General features: G+C 47.2%; 4 protein-coding genes across 5 annotated transcripts in view; all 4 read right to left on the reverse strand.

Annotated features, from left to right (window-relative positions):
• xylb (xylulokinase homolog (H. influenzae)) overlaps nucleotides 1–2,902 on the reverse strand; it is a 10,895-nt gene extending 7,993 nt beyond the window's left edge. The window contains exons 1-10 of one of the 2 annotated variants that reach the window (XM_037079740.1): nucleotides 2,819–2,902; nucleotides 2,391–2,473; nucleotides 1,920–1,989; nucleotides 1,647–1,727; nucleotides 1,181–1,267; nucleotides 976–1,104; nucleotides 786–851; nucleotides 642–714; nucleotides 389–507; nucleotides 178–259 (exon numbers count right to left, since the gene is read on the reverse strand). In XM_037079740.1, coding sequence (XP_036935635.1) covers nucleotides 178–259; nucleotides 389–507; nucleotides 642–714; nucleotides 786–851; nucleotides 976–1,104; nucleotides 1,181–1,267; nucleotides 1,647–1,727; nucleotides 1,920–1,989; nucleotides 2,391–2,473; nucleotides 2,819–2,872 — 844 coding nt within the window. In that variant the 5' untranslated portion in view covers nucleotides 2,873–2,902. Of the gene's footprint in view, nucleotides 1–177; nucleotides 260–388; nucleotides 508–641; nucleotides 715–785; nucleotides 852–975; nucleotides 1,105–1,180; nucleotides 1,268–1,646; nucleotides 1,728–1,919; nucleotides 1,990–2,390; nucleotides 2,474–2,645; nucleotides 2,746–2,818 lie in introns of those variants that run through there. The other variant, XM_037079741.1, reaches the window with a different exon arrangement.
• A 736-nt stretch (nucleotides 2,903–3,638) lies between these two features.
• On the reverse strand, nucleotides 3,639–9,487 carry nub1 (negative regulator of ubiquitin-like proteins 1). Its single transcript, XM_037078876.1, has 15 exons — nucleotides 9,332–9,487; nucleotides 8,356–8,475; nucleotides 8,105–8,272; nucleotides 7,843–7,907; nucleotides 7,682–7,746; nucleotides 7,284–7,451; nucleotides 7,087–7,175; nucleotides 6,839–6,945; nucleotides 6,254–6,440; nucleotides 6,028–6,135; nucleotides 5,760–5,912; nucleotides 5,386–5,532; nucleotides 5,216–5,293; nucleotides 4,625–4,832; nucleotides 3,639–4,198 (listed from the first exon to the last, which is right to left on the reverse strand). The coding sequence occupies exons 2-15, from the start codon at nucleotides 8,473–8,475 to the stop codon at nucleotides 4,056–4,058; spliced, it is 1,806 nt and encodes a 601-aa protein (XP_036934771.1). The 5' UTR covers nucleotides 9,332–9,487; the 3' UTR covers nucleotides 3,639–4,055.
• A 409-nt stretch (nucleotides 9,488–9,896) lies between these two features.
• LOC119008507 (putative protein TPRXL) lies at nucleotides 9,897–13,064 on the reverse strand. Its single transcript, XM_037078878.1, has 3 exons — nucleotides 12,450–13,064; nucleotides 11,266–11,494; nucleotides 9,897–11,065 (listed from the first exon to the last, which is right to left on the reverse strand). Exons 1-3 carry the CDS (start codon nucleotides 12,622–12,624, stop codon nucleotides 10,498–10,500), a joined length of 972 nt encoding a protein of 323 aa, XP_036934773.1. The 5' UTR covers nucleotides 12,625–13,064; the 3' UTR covers nucleotides 9,897–10,497.
• A 1,772-nt stretch (nucleotides 13,065–14,836) lies between these two features.
• Nucleotides 14,837–17,850, reverse strand: LOC119008506 (dysbindin-A-like). The gene has a single exon (XM_037078877.1). The coding sequence runs from the start codon at nucleotides 17,315–17,317 to the stop codon at nucleotides 16,307–16,309; it is 1,011 nt and encodes a 336-aa protein (XP_036934772.1). The 5' UTR covers nucleotides 17,318–17,850; the 3' UTR covers nucleotides 14,837–16,306.
• Between the last annotated feature and the right edge of the window lie 1,121 nt (nucleotides 17,851–18,971).

The raw sequence follows: 18,971 nt of genomic DNA on the forward strand, positions 1-18,971 counted from the left end.
TGTGTATCTCACCTGGTTGTGTGTCTTACCTGGTTGTGTGTATCTCACCTGGTTGTGTGTATCTCACCTGGTTGTGTGTCTTACCTGGTTGTGTGTATCTCACCTGGTTGTGTGTATCTCACCTGGTTGTGTGTATCTCACCTGGTTGTGTGTCTTACCTGGTTGTGTGTATCTCACCTGGGTTGTCTCCAGTGAAAGCCACGACTCTGCAGCTCTCACAGAAACCGTATCGACGTACGAAGTAGGAGGAGGCGGAACCCTGTGACAACAGGAAGCAGCACGCAGGCTCATCACTTCCTGTTAGTCTCAGCTGACTTACCGGCAAATATTTTCAAAATAAATCAACAGTCTAAGCAGACCAGTACGGACCAGTATGGACCAGTCTTACCAGTATAGATGTGGAGGGTAGTGGAGCTCCCAGCAGCCGGTCCAGGTGAGGAGCTGTGGCGTCCAGGCAGGTCTGGGACCAGTTTCTGGTTCTGATGTCCAACAGATTCATCCCTGAACCTGCAGTCAGTGAACAAATCATGTCAGGAGTCAGTGAACGCATCGTGTCAGGAGTCAGTGAACGCATCAAGTCAGCAGGTGAAGGAACAATGGGTCAGTTCATACACAGAGGTCCGTTATAACTGGTTCTGTACCATCACTGTAGTCGATGGCAGCGTAGTCACCGAGGAAGAGAGAGGCGGCGAAGCTGCTGACCAATGAGATCCTCTGAAAACACAGTTTATGAAACATGAGTCTTCAGTGATGTCATGATTAAAGTACAGAAGCGGGAGGCTGACCTCGGTGTCCTGGTAGTCCTGCGGGCGCGTCTGTCGCACTTTGGCGATCTGGTTTCCTGTGAAACGCTGCAGACAGACACGATAAATCCAGTTCAGAGTCAACAGGAGTTCATCAGGATCTCAGATTTATAGAAACGTGCATCTTTCCATGAGATGCATGTCAGACAGACAGGCAGGGGGACAGTATGACCTCATAGGCTCTGGACCCGGTGATCTCTGCCAGCTTCTGAGCTCCTCCTGCTGCTGCCTGCAGGTCCTGACACTGCTGTCTGCTGCTGGAGTCCATCCACACAGGTGAGTCCAGCACTGAGAAACTGTCCTGTTAACACACACACACATGAGCAGGTGCAGATCACAGGTAACCACACATGTCTCGTCACCGTGGATACACACACCTGCAGCAGCTGGTACAGGTTCTGGCCCGGGTCGAGCCGTGCCAGGGTCTCAGACGCTCCTGTTCTCCAGTACACGCTGCCATGTTGCTGAGAGACAAACAGACGTTGTGAGGAAACATCTTCCCACCAAACTCCATTCACTTTTCTACACGTTTTAGTGGAACCTGATAACATAATTTTACAATGTTAAGAATACCAACATGATTTAGTTTGTACAAAAAAGATGAAGATGTCATATAAAGTTTGTTCTGTGGTAAACTGGCTTGATGTGGGCCTGCTCACAGTTTTAGAAACATCTTTCAACCAAACTCCATTCACTTTTTTACACGTTTTAGTGGAACCTGATACAGAATGCTAAAAATACAAACAGGGTTCAGTTTGGACAGGCCTGAGCTCTAGTGTGGTTCTCCAGACTGTCCACAGAGCGCTGTGGGCCGGCCCGGACCACACCTGGCTCTGGTCTCACCTGACCGCTGCCTGACAATGATCTGACACGGGAGAAGTCGAGCCCCGCCCTCTTCACCTTGTCCAACAGCAGGTCCAGAGCCTGATGACGGACACAAAGACACAACAACCAATCAGAGCGCAGCTCAAGGACACAAACACAGAAAAATGTGATTAGTCAGAGGTCAAAGGTCAGAGGTCACCTGATGAGTTAAAACTTTAACTGAGGACAGAAAACACCTGAATCATCATGACTGTGTGTGTGTGTGTGTGTGTGTGTGTGTGTGTGTCCTACCTTCACCCACATCAGTACAGGTGAGGTGACGGTCAGTCTGTCAGCGTGCAGGTGAACTCCTCCCTGAGTCCTGACACACAGACAGAACAGACTGAAACACCACTCAGTCTCTGTGATCCATTATCAAACTTTAACATTTCATCTGACAGACAAACAACAAACTGTTCTACCAAAATAAAACATAGAAACTGCACAAATACAACGTTACTTCAAAATAAAACACAAAACACAAACTGATTTAATAAAAGTTCTGTAACCAAAACTTTGTCTAATCTGCTCCGACATCACGTACAAGAACTAGTAGTTATACACAGTAGTAGTACACAGTAGTAGTACACAGTAGTTATACACAGTAGTAGTACACAGTAGTAGTACACAGTAGTTATACACAGTAGTAGTACACAGTAGTAGTACACAGTAGTTATACACAGTAGTTATACACAGTAGTTATACACAGTAGTGATCTGGTACCTGAACTCCGGCAGCTCCGGGTCAAACTGCACATTGTTCTGATGAACCACGTTCAGTCCTCCATCGATCGCCACCACCTTCAGCTGCAGAGCAGGTCACAGTACACAGGCGTAGTATCAGGAGTCACAGTTCACAGTACAGCCTGCTGCTGCTGTCTGTACTCACAGTACTTTTACTCTGTGCAGCGTGTACTTGTACTCACACTGAGTACAGAGTGTGTACAGTAACAGTCAAAGCCTCAGTGAGACCACGTACTTTCATCATCACACTCTCAGCTCAGTGTTTCGGCTCAGAGTCCATCAGAACCGCAACACTCACGACTCGAACACGATCCTTCCGCAGCTCACCTGCCGCACGTCGCACGCGGCCACGTACGTGGAGCGCGTGGCCGCGTGCGACGTGCGGGTGAATTAAATAAAGAGTTTTACCTGCTGAGTGCTGAAGTCAAAACCAAGGTGCAAAGGAGAGAGAGCGGCCATCATCACACACACACACACACACACACACACGCGGAGGAGGAGGAGTTAAATATTTAAAGAGACAGTACCCCTCCTTCCTGTAGATCAACATGAACACAGAGTTTATCTGTGATTTATATCATCTGTTAAATTCTAATTTAATATTAAAAACGTAATATTACTTATTTATTTGACTTTATTGCTGTTGTACTCTCCTGTTTTTTGTTTTGTTTTGGCACTGTTGTTGTTTTCTTCCTTCTCCTGGTGTGTATGCATTGTTTAACATAGTTATTTGTTTACTTTCTGTACTTAAGCCTCAATATTGCTTCGTAACCAACAATTTCCACATGTGTACTTGTAATGTGGGATATTCAAAAATCCCAATAAAATATTAATCATAAAAAAAACATATTATGAGAAAACATCTAAATATTCTGTATTCACACAGATTGCATGTTCACATGAAGATGAGTTTTTGTCTCCTGATTGTTCTTTTTATCATTCAGAGAACAAGTCGAACAGTTTGATTTTGTGCAGGTGATCTTCAGTTTGAGCGACATGTTTCCACTGCAGTCTTCATTCTGACAGTCGTGTGTCAGGAGCTCCACACACTTCACAGCACGTGTTAGCAGACAAACACTGCTGGTTCCTTCATACAAACATCATTTATTTAATAAACTCTTCATGCTGTAACTTGTTGTGTGAACAGGAACTGAAGCTGAAGTAATGGATTACACAGTACAGTAGTTGGAGTGGAGTACAGACTGTCAGTGATGCTTCAACAGACAGATGAAGTCAAACAAACCTTCAGTTTCTTTATTAACTCAACATCAACATGACATTAAATTAAAGTGGCCACAGTCAGCGAACACAAAGAGAGCAGCAGCTCTTCAACATCGACACTTCCTGTGCTTTCACCTCTGAACTCAGGATTTCATGGAGGAAACTAGAAATAATAACAAGCAGCCGCTTCTTCTTCTGCTCCAGTTTCAAATGTCAACTGAACATTTGTCTTGACAACAAAACTCAGAAACAGATTTATAGGATGGACGACACGGAGACCTGGTGACGAGGACGAGGCGTCACGTCTGCATGTGTCGTCTCAGCTTTGGCACTTCACTGTTACAGTCTTTGAAATAAAAAATCAAAAAACAAAATCAAGGTTATTGCTGTTTTAAATGGGTTAAAGTGTGTGTGTGTGTGTGTGTCACACGGTGTGTGTGGGCTCTCGGTTCAGGTAGGTCTTCATGGCGGCGATGAGCTGGCTCTCCTCCTCCAGCGTCAGGTCCAGGTAGTCCTCCTCGTGGCGGGAGATGTCCTCCAGCACCTCGTTCACCAGCTCGTTGTCCTCTGACGACAAACATCAGTCAAGTGTTAATGATTCATTATTAGTCGCTCCAAAATAAATAACTTCTAGCATCAGTGTGCTGTTACTTTATTGTTTTTAATGAATAAATCTCATCTTCAGGCTCAAAATGACTCTCTGGTCCGTCTCTTAATGCCGTCTGACTTCCTGTCTGTGGCTCATTGGTTCCTACTGAAGACGTAAAAACTAAAGAAAACACAGTTTTGTTGGGGACTATTTTCAGAGGCGGATTCATCTACATCTGGTTCTGTTGTCTGTCCCGCCTGCCGGTTCTGTGGTCCACAATACACTTCTGGAGCTTCACAGAAAAACAAAATAAGGAACGTGTTTCCTGAATTCTAAATCCTGTGATTTTTGAATGGAGTTTGGTGTAACGTTCCCCACCTTCTCCGCAGAGGTCAGGGCCCTACCTGTGGAGTTGGAGGAGGTGCTGGGCTCCTCAGAGGAGGGTGAGGGTGAGGAGGAGGAGGAAGAGGTGGAGGGCGGGGACACTGACAGGAGCTCCGGGGACAGGACGCCCTGGTTGTCCAGCAGCAGCTGAGTGGCCACCTGGACGTCTCCACCCGTCAGTCTGAGCGCTGCTTCAGACACCTGCCGCTCAAAGCCCAGGTACAGCAGCTGGAGCAGAGGAGGGCACAGCCATCAGCTTAGTGATTATGATGACACACGGGAGGATCCAACACACAAGACGACATTAACAGACACTTCAGGAGAAGAAGGTGAAACTCCAGCTCATTACTCATTCCTAGGTTTGAATATGCAAATGAGACAGAAACCTGAAACAAACACCTGAATGTGTTTTAGACGTTTAGATGTTGTGAAGTCACAACAGATTTCATCTCCATCATGTTTGTCAGAAGCTCCTGAGCTCCACTGTGAGCCGTTTGTCCCTGTCAGGCTTCTGTAGGAGTGAAGACTCAGTGTTTCCAGGGATCTGATTGGTCAGAAGTTGTGAGGTTTGCTGACATTGAGACAGACAGATGAACATGTAGAGTGCATACCTGCTCCACCTTCTCTGGACTGACACCTTCTGTGTTGTTGTTGGTCAGCAGAGCAGCCTGACTGGAGTCCAGCAGGATCTGAAGACCACACACACAACAACTGTAAGATGGTGATGAGACAGACAGGTAGACAGACAGACAGGTAGACAGACAGACAGGTAGGTACTGACTGCGCAAGCTCTGTCCACGTCTCCGTCGGCGAGGTGCAGCGCTCTGGCAGCGTCTCTCCTGGAGTATCCGAGCTCTGTGAGGGTGGAGATGACCTCCATCCTCCTGCTCCTCTTCCTCCTCTCCCTCTGCTTCAGCTCCTCTCGCTCCTGATCCACAATAACACACCAGAAGCCCCTTTTAGATAGAAAAGGTGGCACACCTGCAGCAAGGTAAAGGCTGCAATGTGCCGTCCTGTCTTTCTTAAACGGGGGTGTAATATTCCTTCTTTTCCAAAAGCCGGCGTAAACATGTGACGTGTGTGAAGCAATATAAAAACAGCTAGTCTGTCAAAGCTCACCATCAGTGTGTGTGTGTGTGTGTGTGTGTGTGTCACCTGTCTCTGGTTGCTGATGTGGATGGCGGCCTCCTGCACGTCTCCCTGACAGGCTCTCAGGCCGAGTCGAGCTTCTCTCTCGGTGAAGCCGAGCGACATCAGCTGAGTCATTTTCTCCGAGTCGGGACTCAGGCGGCTGTACAGAGACTCCACCTGACACACAGCACAGCCAGGCTAACTGTTAACTATACTGTGAACTATAAATAACAATTATCAGCTTTCTAATTACAAACAAACAAACAAAGGATCCGTCAGCAGGATCAGTTACTTTGGACAGTTGGTGTCGAGCCTGAGCGTCGTTTCCTTCGAGGTAGGAGAGGAGACTCTGGAGGAGGTGGAGCCGGAGGAACAGCACCTCCTCTCTGCCTGTGTTACCCTGACAACACACACACACACACACACACACACACACACACACACACACACATTAATTCAAGAAAAAAGGAAGAAATAAGCAAACAATTGTCTAAACTGAATATTTGTGTGTGTGTCACCTTGATCATGCGCAGCCTCTCCTGCTGCTCTCCGTAACACTTCAGGAAACAGTCCTCGGCTCTCTGGAGTCGGTTCTTGCCGTCGTCCAGACAGGACAGAGCCTCCAGGGCCCGGTAACACCACACGATGTCCAGCTGCAGGACGGCGTAGTTATCCACCGAGCCGAGCAGCGCCGAGCCGCACTTACTGCAACAGAACAACCCACGATCACACGCCAGTTGATACAGCGCTGCTCGACTGAACTCAGAGAAACGTGTTCCTGAAGGACTGCTGCAGGTTCTTCTGGAGGCTAACCCTGGAGTTAGCATGGCTCCAGTTCCTCTGTGGGATTATTAAACTGGACTCTGGATTATTACAGAAAATACCCTGAAGGTTCTGATCCTTCAGGTTCTGTTCATCAAGCCTGCAGTAACCACACACTCTATTTCACACATTTAAATGAAAACACATTCAACACACTCACAGACTTTCAGGCAAGGGGACAGGCAGTGCTAACACGCTAATGTGCTAGCTGATCTCTAAGTTTTAGAGCATGATGTCAGAGTGTGATGTCAGAGTGTGATGTCAGAGTGTGATGTCAGTACTTGAACTGCTGGTCGGCCTGCAGCAGGTGACACAGCGCGTTGTCGAACTGTTTCTTCTTCATCAGAGAGCGACCTTTCTCATGGAAACCCATGGCCAGGATCAGAGCCTGACCACACACACACACAATAAAACCACAGAAGAAGAAGAACACACACAGTTCCAGTCAAGGTCAATATTTCTGTGAGTTTTCTGTGTTTACGTGAGGAAGGTTTCAGTCTCCTCATCATCACATCTGCTGGTTCTCTACCTTCTTCTCCTTGTGAGGGATCGTCAGCGGGTTTCCTCTCTGGTCGGCGATCTCCAGGAAAGGAGTGGTGTCTGGGTCTTCACTGCCGTCTGACACACACACACACACACACAGATCAGTTGATCAGTTCATGATAAGAGCTGAGAAACATGGTGGACTTTAAACCAGATGGTTGAACCAGTACCAGAGACCAGTACCTCTCTCAGACAGGATCTGGAAGCCTTTCTGGGTCCTCTGGACGCTCTCGTTCTGGTTCTTCTTCTTCTCCTCTTCCTCACTCAGCTGCTGTTTCAACTCGGCGTCGCTCACCTTCAGCACCATCATCTTACTGTGGTTCTTCACACCCTGCTCATCCAGACGCTGGTCTGAAACACACACAGTGGGCAGCGCTGAGTCCAGATCTGAGCTGGTGTCTTCGTCACTCACTGGAGAATTAACCTCACCGGAGAACCCGGAGTAAACCCGCACAAGCAGAGGCAGAACGTGCCCGTCCTCTGAGACCCAGAATCTCTGGATGACACACCTGAGAGCTTTATGATTTTATTTTGACATATGCAGTACTTCCTGTGTTTTACCTGCAGACATCTGAACTCACCTACACACAGAGTTTTCCCGTTGAGGATCAGTTTGATGTGTTTGAGGCCGTAGTCCTCTGCAATCCTACAGCACAACATCAACACATGGTCAGTGACAGCTCTGTGTGTGTGTGTGTGTGTGTGTGTGTGTGTGTGTGTGTGTGTGTGTGTGTGTGTGTACCTGTCCACCACCTCCTGAACCAGCACGTCCAGCCTCGTCTCCAGGTAGTTCTTCGTCTTTGGATCCTGAAAACAAACGAACACGTCGTCATTTCCTCCATCAGCTTCAGATGAAGAACTTCACTTCCTGTTTTATTTCCTAAATATCTGCTGTGACAATAAAACACGAGACACGATTTCAAATTGATATTTTCTGATTTCTTTCCTCCTCTGACACTGAAATTAAATATCGTCTCCGTCGTGTCTCCGGCTGCGCTCGTCACCTTCTTGCTGTCTCTGGGCAGCAGCAGCTCCAGCGACGCCACGTTCGTCTCCCTGAACGTCTTGTTTCCTTTCCCTCGCTTCACCGCCTGAACTCTGATCGACTCCAGAGCGCCGCCTACCTCCGACAACGACAGACACAGCAGAGGGGCGTAACGCTCCGCCAGCTCCTGACAACACAGACAGACAAATGGATCAGAACCACAACAGAGTGAATCTAATGGTATGAGGTCAGGTTCAGGCTCCAGCTGACCTGCATGTGCTGCTGGCCCGGCTGGTTGTCGTCGTCGGTGTACGGAGGGTTCCACAGCTGGATCTTCTCCTGCTTCAGCTGGTTCTTCAGCTTCGCCTCCGTGTTCTGTTCCTCCATCATCTGAGAGGAACCAGAACAACAGAACCACAGAGTCAGAGCAGAGGAAGAGGGGAAGAGAGGAGGAGATCACTTCCTTTATCAACAATCTTCACCTTCATGACCACTTTGATGATGATTGTCTGTGAAAAGATCTTGTAAGATGTGTTTTAACTAAAGCTCGTTGATGATGAGTGAAGGTGACTGGACTGTTCTGAGGTCTTTGCTGCCTCTGCAGGAGCTACAGATTATAAACACTACCCAGATGCATTATGGGAGATGTAGGAGCCAGTGTCTGTGGAGCTGGACAAACAGGAGTATGAACACTAAAAGCAACATTTTCCTTAATGTCATTTTATTTTCTGGAGTACTTTATATTTCAGATCATATTATATTTGTTCCTGTCACATTTTGACCCTCGGGGCCTCCGTACATACGGACTTTGGACCATTATTTAATTATTCTCTTTGTTTTTTATTCTCAAACTTCAGAGTTGTTCAATCAAACCTCTGGATTATCACTTTAATTGTTTGCTGTATGTTATAACACTAATTAATAAAACTTCTCTTTCACTGTGACGTCAGCTGTGTTAATCACTGTCGGCACTTCTGAGGTTTTGTGCTGAATTAATTATCTGTGTTAATAACCCGACAAGACGCGTCAGGACGTCATCTTCTGACGTCAGCTGACATTAACGTGTTTGATTAGAGATATTGATGAGGCCAGGCTGATTGGAAGAGTGACGCAGCTCCTGTGTTATTCTCAATGCTAACAGCTAGCTAACTCTGACTCCACGTTACTCTGGTGCGTTCACGGCTGGTTCCGCTGCTCTCACTCGTCTCTCTGCTCTCACACGATGTTAAACGTCTCCGTCACTCACCTGGACGCCAGGTGACACGATGACAAGCAGCCGCGCGGTCACACAGAGCCGTTAAATCCACGTTCGCTTCAGCTCCACTTCAGCTTGTTTTGGTACATTTATCGTTTCTCGGAAGGAGGTGATGACGCAGGCAGGAGGTCTCACTCGGAGCACGTTTCAAGATCCCGTTAACGGAACCGACGTCAGACCAAAACAAGCGAACGGCTCGGCGGCTGCGTCACAGCCAATGAGACGCGTCTTCGCAGGAACAGACGATCTTCGGTCAACTACGGCGAAGCACGAGGGTCAAAGTGGCGCAGCGTCATCAAGAAAACAGTGTTGAAACATGTTGAGGCAAGAACTGCTAATTACATTAATCAAATACATAAAACAACATGAGTAAAACAAGTGAATTAAAACTAGAGTAAATAAAAACGAAATAAAATAACAAACTGCAAAAGAAAATAATGAAATCAAATGATATATAACGTCATAAAATTAAATTAGCAAACTTAAAATTATAATATATAAAAAACTAATTTTTGAAGGTATAAAGTATAAATAGTATAAAATCTCTACAGAACAATTCAAAGGTAAGTTGGTTTATTGTTTTGGTTTAATATATCATCCTTTTTCTTCTCACAAGGTATTTTCAGTTTTTCATATCAAATTCAAACACTTATGGGATTATTTCACATTTACATGTTATTAATGTAATATTTGGCACTTTTGTTTTGTAAAATATGTCATGAAACAAACCCTGACGTCTTACATCTGATCATTGTACAGTTGACATGTTTATAGAATAACACAGGATTTGATCAAAACGAGACTGATTTGTACTTTGTGTAATTAAAAAGCAACACTGCGCTTCACCTTTTCATTTTGTATCACACATTAACAGATTGTAATTTCATTTGTTTTAACTTCATGTCAGTGACTGTTAACAAGAATAAACATGCTGATAAATGATTATTTTTTTAATCTTTCCTCTGTGAACGTCTTTAGTTATAAATCATCTAAATGTGACGACTGAACAACATCAGACTGACCACAGTTCAGCCGGCATCAGTCGTTTGAATCATTTCTTTAATCATTAACAGGTTTGATAATTAATAATTCACTGTTATTGATCTAATATTGAACTCTCAGCTCCATTAAAGAGTCTCGTGTTTGATAATCCGTCCTCAGAAGGACGAGTACATGCCCAGCCTCCTGGCGGCCTCAGAGATCCTCGGGGTCTTCCTGTTGGGGAACGGGTGGTAGTTCTGGTTCAGGTGGATCCCCATCGAGGATCCCAACCCCCCAACGCTCAGCTGCCTGGTGAACCTGGCCGGGGCAGAGAACTCCCTGGAGCCGGTCCAGGGCGAGGTGCTGCTGGTCTGCAGAGTGTCGTGACTGGGTTTCCTCCCTGCAGACTGGTCCGTATTCAGGTCTTCATGCAGGCTTGAGGTGGAGCTGCTGCGGGAGCAGGTGATGGAGGCGACGGGGGTGGAGCTTTCATCAGAACTGGTGTCAGAGCGGTCGGGATGATCCCGTCTGGATCCGTTGCCCGGGTTTAGTTCTGAAGCATCAAGTGAAGCGGAGACAGGAACCTGGACTGGATCTGTCTTCTCTGGGTCTCCTCTGGACCTGCCTGTGCTGAGGGGGTCTTCTTCTGTGGTGGAGGAGCTGTAAGGAGACGTTGGTCTGGAGCTGCTCGGTGAAACCACATCCTGCCGTGAACTTCCATCCTCAGAGGACGAGGAGGAACATCTGGAGGAGAAAGACAACATGGACACCGTCAGACTCAGATGATGGATCAACGTTCTGTAGAGAACCAGACAGAGCTGGTCCTAAAGAGACCCGCTCGTCAGTCAGAGGAGTCCTTCTGCATCCGAAGGGTTTGTCTGTGATATCTAACTGATATGCAGCAGAACTTAATGAACTTAGTGAGAGCGATCGATCAGACTGACCGGGAGGAACTGTCTGTGTTTGTTGTTTCTAGGGATGGAGCTGTGAGCTGCACAGTGACAGCAGGAAGAGAGCGCCGGTGTAGGCCCAGGTGGACGTGCCAGGGGTCGTAGGTTGTCGGGTCGGGCTCAAAGATTACAGCTGGTGGTGGGCTGCAGTTTGGTTCCCATGACGACGTCAAACCCTGAGCGACGGGGATGATGCTGACGGCCTCGGACACTTCCTCCAACACTGAGACAGAGAGACAAACAACTGAGACGCCATCCTGAGAGATCGACCAGAGTTCAGCTCAGTCAAGTTTTCACACACAGACAGAAAGAAGTTCATGTAGAACATTTGCTGAATGAACAAGAAGGTCCAAATAATGCAGAATGAGTCAGAGACAGAGTTTCACAGAGTTTATAAAGTGTCTCCAACTCAACAACTCACTAAACTGACACATTTGTTAAGGGAGTCTGGGGACTTTCTCCACGGGGACAAAGAAGTCGCCTATATTGTTCCTGTTTAGTGTCTTTGTAACATGTGACATGTTTAGATCAATAACATGTTTCTTCTTTCATAAATGGAGTGTAAATGGTGAAATCAGTGTAAACAGTGTGTTCAAACAGCTGATCAATGTTGGCAGGTAAGACTTTAGCACTTTAGACACAGAAGCAGACAGGCTGGTACAGACATGCTGCCACAAACTGACACTTTTTACAAGGAGACAAACAACTTCAGCTTCTGGTTTAATGCTGAATTTACAACAAGGACACAATGAGTCAGAATCTGTCAGAGACACAGTTTCACTATGTTACAAAGTTTGTTTTAACTCAATAACTCTTAAAATCACCACATTTGTGAATGGAGTCTGGTGATGGTGTGGTTGAGTATTTCTACACAGTAGTATTGTTATTATTATTATTCTGTATTTAAGTACATGATTTGAATATTTGATTCTAGGACACAAACCTTCTGGTGACAGAGCCTCAGTGTAACACCTGTTTCTCGTGCTTTTATCCTGAAATCTCTAACAGGAAGTTCATGTCCAGCAGCTCGACAGGTAAATAAAATCATTTCTTGGAGTTTCAAACCAACATTTCCTCCTGAAACTGGACGTTTCCTCTTCACACTCGAACATTTTCAGATTTTCTCTACAACAACTGAACTTCCTGCCGACACGAGCCTGCCGCGTGTTTCCGCTCACCTGTCCGGAGCAGCAGCACCTGAGTGTGTCTCCTCTGAGCCTCCCTGCTGCTCCGGTACTGTTCTCTGAGCAGAGAGATGTCCATGGTCCTCCTGCTCTCCTCCGAGTCCTGATCCTCCTCCTCGTCTCCGCTCACGAGCCGCTCCTTCCTCCTGCTCCCTGCACAGACACACATGTGACCTCACCTGCCGCACACACGCTGACGTCACATCAGTGACGTGTCTCCGTCCGGCTGATTCAAACTGTCACACTGTAACTGAACGATCACGTGATGTTTGTGGAGCAGCTGCTTCAACCAACATTAAAATAATCAGATGATGAAACAAAAACAAACTTGTGATGTTGAAGATCAAACAGACAGATGTGGCTAATGACGAACAAAGTGGGCGGAGCTCCGCCTCCTCCAATCAGCTGCTGACCCTGTTCAGATGATTAGTGTCACATTAAGATATTATGTCCTTACTAAAGCTACTAAAGTAACTATGTCAGTAATATATGTACCTGAGCAGCAACAGCAATATAACTAATGATATTCAGTAATAAATTACTACAGTTACGTAACGTAACGACTGAGTGAAGAGTTTATTGTTGTGTCTTTAAGAACCCGTCCGCACCAACAGGACACGTTAATATGGACCCTGTGTGTTTGATACAGCCGGGCCTAGAAGTTCTGTGTTCAGGTTCTGTGTGACTGTCTGTCTGGTTCAGACGCTTCAGTCTGACGAGCCTTCCATCACAGATATTGATTATATCTCATCGTGTATCAGACTGTGATCGTCTCTGAGTCCAGAACCATCGTTTATTGATCTATACAGGTGATTCAGACACTTTGGTGACAGTAACTAAAAACTGGGGTAATAATTAATCTATTACTCTACATGAACATTCATGTAGTAATGAAACAGATTCATTTTAAATAAAGGCAACTAGTAATATGAAATGTATTACATTTTGAAATGAACCTGCCGACACTGACTATATATATATATACATAATATTTTATTGTACATATTAAAGGGATATTCTGGTGTAAATTGGATCCATGTTCTAACACAGTGTGACACTGAGTGAGACGTCTCCTCGAGAGATCAAGTTAGCAGGCGGCTAGCTCACCTGTTTTATCAGCCTCAGAGCGACTGCAGGATCACAGTTCACTGCAGTATTCACCTCCAACTACAAACCGCCTGTTTCTGAAGTCTGGAGCTGTTCTGAGAATTATTTGTGGCTTTTTGATGGCAGTGACTCTATAAACATAGAAGTGAAGTCTGTCGTCGTTTCTACTCTCTGTCAGCTGGATTATTAACTCACAGCTGTTTCCTGGGGTTCATTTAAAAATGCAGCTCCACATTAAATGATGTTTCTTCCATTCCAGTTGTAAATGTCATCATGCAACACAACCTGACACAAAGTCCACTTTATAATAAAGTACTGATGAGGAGACACCTGGGCCTGATTCAAACATCATACCCAGAATGCAACGCTGTTCACAGTATGAGGCACAATTTCATGGGAAAGATGCCTCAAAATATTACCCAGAATGCTTTGTTCCTGACAGTATATCACCGGTTTAAAGGAGGCAGTGTGTTGCTGACAGAGTTTGGATGTTTATTAACTAAATAATAATCTGTGACAATCCTGCTGCTCGTTCACATCATGGCTCTGAGCTCAGGTGCAGCAGGTGTGTGTGTGTGTGTGTGTGTGTGTGTGTGTGTGTGTGTGTGTTACCCTGCAGCAGCTGTCCTCTGGTACTGACACCACAGCAGCAGCAGCAGCAGCAGGACATCCTGTTGGCCTCAGCAGCGACACACCTGCTGCAGGTGTGTTAAACCCAGCGTTCACCTGCTGCTGCTCCACGTGGACGTACGGTGCATTTAAAACCAGCTGCGGCGGCTCGGACAAAACAAACCTGCTCGTTAAAACCCACCAGAACTGATCCAGATCTGATGACACCTGCAAACAAAAGAAGTTCTGACTGGAAGACGAAGACACGAGTGGAAGAAAGCACAGGTGTGTTCCTGCTGTGTTACCTGGTCAGGTAGGAAGCTGGACTGATGAAGGCGCGCACACACACACACACACACACACACACACACACACAGTGTGTAAACAGTGAAGGTCGATGTGCTGCTTTGACCTTTTCTGTTCACACAATCACACCTGTGTGTTTGACAAACATGAACCAGCCTTCAGGTGGATTATGTAACAGGGAGGAGACTCTCACTGACACCTGTACACACCTGTACACACCAAATCAGTATCAGTATTAATTAGATCACCAGGACAGTTTATGACTTTATGAGTCATTAATAATTTCAAGCCCTCTCAGGCCCCGCCCCCAACATGTCTGTCACCAGTTAATCTGGCTGATGGATGAGAGCAGTCAGACGGCAGATGTTAGATGATTTTATTGAGCAGTTAGAGATGTTAGACAGCTCGTGGTCAGAGAAGCTGCAGACTTAAAGGTGCAGAGGGTAAGAACTGGACCTGGTACCTCCCAGCAGAACACCACACCAGCTAACTGCTGCTAACTGTGCTCTGTTTACAACAGTGGCTACTGTTAGCTTGTTAGCTCAGCTTGCTGGAGAGTTAGGAGGAAGAGGTTTTCATGTGGGGGCTAGCTGGTTAGCATGCTAACTCCAGCAGAAATGTTGATCATGTTTGTATAAATTCTTACATACTGCACCTTTAAAGAGCCGCAGCACAAAGCCAGAGCTGCTGTGGAACAAACTGCAGCAGCTCCACAGACTCAGCATGTTAATAATAAGATCATAACAATAACACTAATGTAGACGCCACAGGGCTCTATGATGAATCAACACCTCACTGTTGTGTTTCATTCACACCAGATACACAACACCTGTGTTTACTCAGTGACATCATCATCACCTGTCCTTCAGCAGTCACGTTAGTCACATCATTTAGTTTTTACTGCATGTGTTAGAAACATAAATACATATTTGAAACTCAGAGGAAAATAAAATGTACCAGAATAATCAACATAAGGCAACGTCGTGTTGATGAACGAGTCGGTGCCGAGACTGAAAACACAACGTCTTTATAACGACGTGTTTTCAGTCTGATGACAAACTGACAAACATCATGAGTGTGACTGATGACAGAATTCAAACCGATCAATACTTCATCTGTCTCTCTTCAGTCACTACAGACGAAGGTTTGATCAGTCGGGTCCATGAGGGGAACAGGAAGGGGCGGGGTCTCTTCTTGTTGACTGATCATCACATTCATTGATCACTGCAGAGAACTGAGTGTTCATCAGCTGATGCAGTAACGGTTCGGACCGGTCGGGTTTGAGTCTTTAAGGCAGGTTTTCAAATCAAATGAGTGAAATCAGTTCCAGGTGAAGCCCGGGTCAGCACCGGGGGGTTCTGAGGGGCAACAGGGTCGTTTCATACCAACTCACACAGACTCCAGAACTGTTAACAGCTCAAGTTGGAGATTTTCATTAAAACAAATCATGTCAACACTTCTGTTAAATTCACGGGACCGTTTCAGCTCTGATGATTTATAAGTGCGATATGTAAGATTTCAAAACTAACATCATCAGCAGAACGAGAAGAAATAACGTTCTGACATCATGACATCTGATGTCTGCGGAAGTTAGCATGCTAACCAGCTAGCCTGGCCTGGTCCCCTGTTCACTGGCTGCATGGCTAACAGAGCTAACCTGCTAACGATAGCTACAGTTAGCAGCGGTCAGTGGATGGCTAATTCTTACATACTGCACCTTTAAGCCTCACTGATGGTTGATCTTTCACTGCAGAGGTGAGCTGGTGTGAAACGACCTCCTGGACAGTTTTTACCCACGATTCACAGGGTTTCAGGGTCTGGTTGCTTGGTTACCCAGAGGGCTCATCTCCTGCAGGGTCGCTGTCATCAGAGCCGACCAATGACAGATCGGGCTGAACGTCCTCCTCGTCTGACTGCACCAGAGGCTCGTCGCTCTCCTCGCTGGCCGCCTCCTCCTCTTGCTCCCACGCTGCGTCCTGGTTGGACAGCTTGCTGCTGCTGGGAGGAGTCTGGGTCATCCCAGATCCGGAGGAGAAGGACTCGAGGTCTGGACCTGAGGTCAGAGATGAGCCGGTGCTGATGTCATCACCAGTGGAGTTGAGGAAATCGTCCAGCGCCTCCTGGTCAGACGTGTTGGCGACGGTCACCTGATCCAGAACGGTGACGTCGGCGGCCGCTGGCTGCCGGTGCTGCAGCTGTCCGGTGGTCAGGTACTGCTTCACGTCCTGGTTGAAAGCTTCTTCGTACACTCTCTGCCGTTCTCTCAGCTTCTGCTGCACCGCCTGCTCCAGCTCGGCCACCTTCAGAGCGTGCTGAGAGCTCAGCTCCACCTCCAGCAGCTCCACCTCCCTCTTCTTCTTCTTCTTGTAGACTTCCAGCTCGCCGGCGTGATGCTGTTTGAGCGTCTGCTGCTCGCACTGACAGCACAGCGTCTCCAGGTACACCAGCCGGCTCTCCATCTCCTCGAAGTCGCCCTCCAGGTGCGCAATGTTGGCGGTGATGGCGTCGAGCTCGGCGATGAAGGCGGGCAGGCTGTGCAGCTGGTCCTGCAGCTCGGTCAGAGCCACTCTTCTTCTCTCCCAGTGAGCCGACAGCATGACCACGTCTCCGTCTGCAGCCCCGGCAGCCTCGGCACACTCTTTGGTTCTCTTGTGGAGCAGAAACCAGCTCTCCTCGTATCTGCTGAGGACCTCCAGCCCAGCAGTGAAGTGAGGGAGGCTGTCCTCATACCTGGGCTGCCTCCTGGTCCGCGGGTCTCTGGACTTGTCTCCGAGCGTCTTGAAGCCGGTGGTGAAGTCCTGCTGGACCATGTGGAGTCTCTCTCGGAAGTTTTCAAACATGCCTGCTCTGTGTGGAGGCAGCAGCTCTGACCTCTGACCTCACTCTGACTCGGCTCGTCGTCCTGGATCGACTCGCTCCACACTCAGCAGCCTCTCTCTCTCGATGCGGCTGGAACAGAAATGCAGACGGCGGTCCGGTCTGTCCTGCTCGGGTTTGTGTGGGAGGTGTTGGTCTCTTGTCTGAACCGAACACACTCTCCTTCAGACAGCCGAGCCGCTCTGACGTCACACGCCGGACTGAGGCCGTTAGCAGCTGAGCTAGCTGACGTCAGCACGGACCCAGATCACCGCAGAACCGCCTGAGACATCGACGTGAAGAATATGTTCTGTGTCCGTCCGAACTGGACCTGTAGCGACCTGTCTGCTGCTCCACTTCCTGCTGGGCTGCCGCTGTCACTACCCGATGTGACGGCGCATGCGCAAATACGTCTGTTGTCTCGGGACTTTAGGTACGGCAGACAGACGAGGACAAACTGCACCGGACCGCAGCAGAGGCGACACGTGACTTCTGTCTCCAGGACGTGTTTACTGATATTAAAGTGATATATTGACATGTGATCGATCATCTGTGGCCACGTGACGTCACAGCCCTCGTGTTGACGTCTTCCTGTCAAATAATCACTTTTCACTGATTACTGAGTCAGTGAATATTATATATGTATGAGAACATCCGATCGGAGGTGTGTGTGTGTGTGTGTGTGTGTGTGTGTGTGTGTGTCCTTACATTAGAGCAGCTGTGAGTGACTGAACACATCGGCTTCACTCTTCGTCTTCATGTGGTTTGTCTGAGTCGTGTTCATACATTTATATAGAAGAAGAAGATACAAGATGAGGATTCAAACCCTCAACCTCAGTGTCCTGTATGAGACACCTCACACTTGTCATCAGCTGTGCAAAATATGTTTTGGTTTGCTGACCCTCGAACGTCAGCATGATGATGATGATGATGATGAGGCTCAGGTGAGGGTCAGAGGCTCAGGTGAGGGTCAGAAGCTCAGGTGAGGGTCAGAGACTCAGGTGAGGGTCAGAAGCTCAGGTGAGGGTCAGAGGCTCAGGTGAGGGTCAGAGACTCAGGTGAGGGTCAGAGGCTCAGGTGAGGGTCAGAGGCTCAGGTGAGGGTCAGAGACTCAGGTGAGGGTCAGAGGCTCAGGTGAGGGTCAGAGACGCAGGTGAGGGTCAGAAGCTCAGGTGAGGGTCAGAGACTCAGGTGAGGGTCAGAGACTCAGGTGAGGGTCAGAGACTCAGGTGTTGTCTGAGTCCTCCAGCCAGCTTTAAAGGTGCAAACTGCCACGAGTTGGCCTAAAATGTATTGGTTATAATTTCTTTGATTTCAAGCAGTAATTTAAATATCTTATTATCTAATGAATAAATCTCTTTATATAAATGTAAATAAAGAGCGGAACATCAGGTGCTACATTTTAATGACACACGGTGTCTCGTCACGTTTCATCTGGACTCGTTTGTGTCCGCTGAGCTTCTCTTTGTGTTTCTGAGCTAACGAAGGTCTGAAGCCGAGATAAAGAAAGAAATCAGGGCTCATTTCTGCCCAGAACTCAGTTTGATGGAGAAAATGTGAGTCAGAATGTGTCCGATAACTAAAGTTTTCTCAAAATGTCGCTTTTCATCTCATGATTGTGCCTCCATGTAGACATAT

Source organism: Acanthopagrus latus, chromosome 19 (genome assembly GCF_904848185.1).
Source record: "Acanthopagrus latus isolate v.2019 chromosome 19, fAcaLat1.1, whole genome shotgun sequence".
NCBI classification, from domain to species: domain Eukaryota; kingdom Metazoa; phylum Chordata; class Actinopteri; order Spariformes; family Sparidae; genus Acanthopagrus; species Acanthopagrus latus.

Excerpts from the sequence above, each read along its gene's own strand:
- LOC119008507 (XM_037078878.1), bottom strand. The coding sequence starts at position 12,624 with ATGTGTGTCTGTGCAGGGAGCAGGAGGAAGGAGCGGCTCGTGAGCGGA. Across the intron at positions 11,495-12,449 it reads GGTGCTGCTGCTCCGGACAG|TGTTGGAGGAAGTGTCCGAG; the intron begins GTGAGCGGAAAC and ends TCTCTGTCTCAG. Across the intron at positions 11,066-11,265 it reads AACACAGACAGTTCCTCCCG|ATGTTCCTCCTCGTCCTCTG; the intron begins GTCAGTCTGATC and ends TTTCTCCTCCAG.
- LOC119008506 (XM_037078877.1), bottom strand. The coding sequence starts at position 17,317 with ATGTTTGAAAACTTCCGAGAGAGACTCCACATGGTCCAGCAGGACTTC.
- nub1 (XM_037078876.1), bottom strand. The coding sequence starts at position 8,475 with ATGATGGAGGAACAGAACACGGAGGCGAAGCTGAAGAACCAGCTGAAG. Across the intron at positions 5,913-6,027 it reads CTCGACACCAACTGTCCAAA|GTGGAGTCTCTGTACAGCCG; the intron begins GTAACTGATCCT and ends GCTGTGTGTCAG. Across the intron at positions 4,199-4,624 it reads CACCTCCTCCAACTCCACAG|AGGACAACGAGCTGGTGAAC; the intron begins GTAGGGCCCTGA and ends GTTTGTCGTCAG.